Here is a 1,503-nt window from a genome sequence, read left to right on the forward strand (position 1 = left end):
AGTAGTAATTTTTGTTTTTTATATGAAAAATTATTTTCAGAAGATTCTTTTCCCCTACTAAAGTTATACTTCATTTGACAAGAAGTTTCATTTTGGTTTAACAGATGTTTTGATGTTAATTCTGGAACAAGACACATAATAAAGGCTCATTACTTGTGGCAAATATTACACTTAGTTTGTTCATTTTTTTTAAGGTTTAAAGTCAGGATGAAAAATAAAAAGTTCTGGCTTTGGGAAGTTAAAGCGAAACAGCGGCAGCACATGATGGCACAAAATATGAAGTCTCTTAGCCACCAGGGAATGTTCCCCTTCTTATAGGATACAATGAATCAGACCATTGCCACCGAGTTTGTTCTTCTTGGTTTTACTAATAATATGAAAATTAACTTTTTGTTGTTTTTTGTTTTCTTAATTATTTATATTGTGACAATTTTTGGAAATTTCCTAATCATTTGTATCATCCTCTTCAATCCTCACTTACGTGTCCCGATGTATTTCTTCCTCACTAATCTTTCCTTCATAGATTTATGTAATATTTCGTGTGCTGTGCCCCGGTTACTCATAGACCTCGTCACGACCCAGAGAACCATATCGGTCATTGCCTGTGGTGCACAGGTTATACTTTTAATGTGGATCGGAGCCAATGAGTGCTTGCTTCTTGCCGTCATGGCTCTTGACCGGTATGTGGCCATCTGCCATCCTCTCCACTATCCCATTGTCATGAGGTGGAGCGTTTGCCGTGGTCTTGCCATATTCGCATGTGTATTCAGTTTCACCTTTGTCTTTCTCCCATCACTTACCATGCCGGTAACATTGTGCTACCCCAACACCGTCAATCACTTCTTATGTGAGGCCTTATCAGTGACTAAGCTAGCCTGCGGAGATACCCATAATAATCAGATTGTCACATTCTTCTTCAGTTTTATTTCACTTTTCTTCCCCTTTATAATTATTCTGGTGTCTTATTCTTGTATCATACGTTCTATAGTGAGGATCAGCACATCAGGAAGGTCTAAAGCTTTTTCCACGTGCACCTCCCACATCACGGTGGTGGCTTTGTACTTTGGCTCCGGGATGGTCACTTACTTAGGACCCTCTACAGAGGCTTCATCAAACCAGGAGAAATACGTCTCAATCGTTTATGTCATTATATCTCCAATGCTCAATCCTTTCATTTACAGTCTAAATAATAGAGACGTCAAAGGAGCCATTATGAAGATGTTGGGAAAGTCCTCTACGACATAGGATAGGACATGTTTAGGAGTCAGTGGGGAATTCTGGCTTATGGATGATCAATTAAAATACAAAGTTTTTTTATATGTTAAAATTTTCCATAATCAATCTTAAGTTCTTCAGATGCTTTTGGTCAGTGTAACATTTGCAGAGCCTGAAACCGAAGGCTTGATGGACCTTGCATGTATTCTTGCCATTGACATAAAATATTTTGGGGTGATTTTCGAGCAATGAGTTTGCAAAATTGTGAATTTTCACTCCCGCAATATG

The 1,503-nt window shown here is 38.2% G+C and overlaps 1 protein-coding gene across 1 annotated transcript; it reads left to right on the top strand.

The window, feature by feature from the left end:
* The first annotated feature begins 489 nt into the window (after window positions 1-489).
* LOC140122979 (olfactory receptor 2A14-like) lies at window positions 490-1,245 on the top strand. Its single transcript, XM_072144228.1, has one exon. The coding sequence runs from the start codon at window positions 490-492 to the stop codon at window positions 1,243-1,245; it is 756 nt and encodes a 251-aa protein (XP_072000329.1).
* Window positions 1,246-1,503: the final 258 nt, after the last annotated feature.

This window comes from Engystomops pustulosus, chromosome 3, assembly GCF_040894005.1.
Source record: "Engystomops pustulosus chromosome 3, aEngPut4.maternal, whole genome shotgun sequence".
NCBI lineage: Eukaryota > Metazoa > Chordata > Amphibia > Anura > Leptodactylidae > Engystomops > Engystomops pustulosus.

Excerpts from the sequence above, each read along its gene's own strand:
- LOC140122979 (XM_072144228.1), top strand. The coding sequence starts at position 490 with ATGTATTTCTTCCTCACTAATCTTTCCTTCATAGATTTATGTAATATT.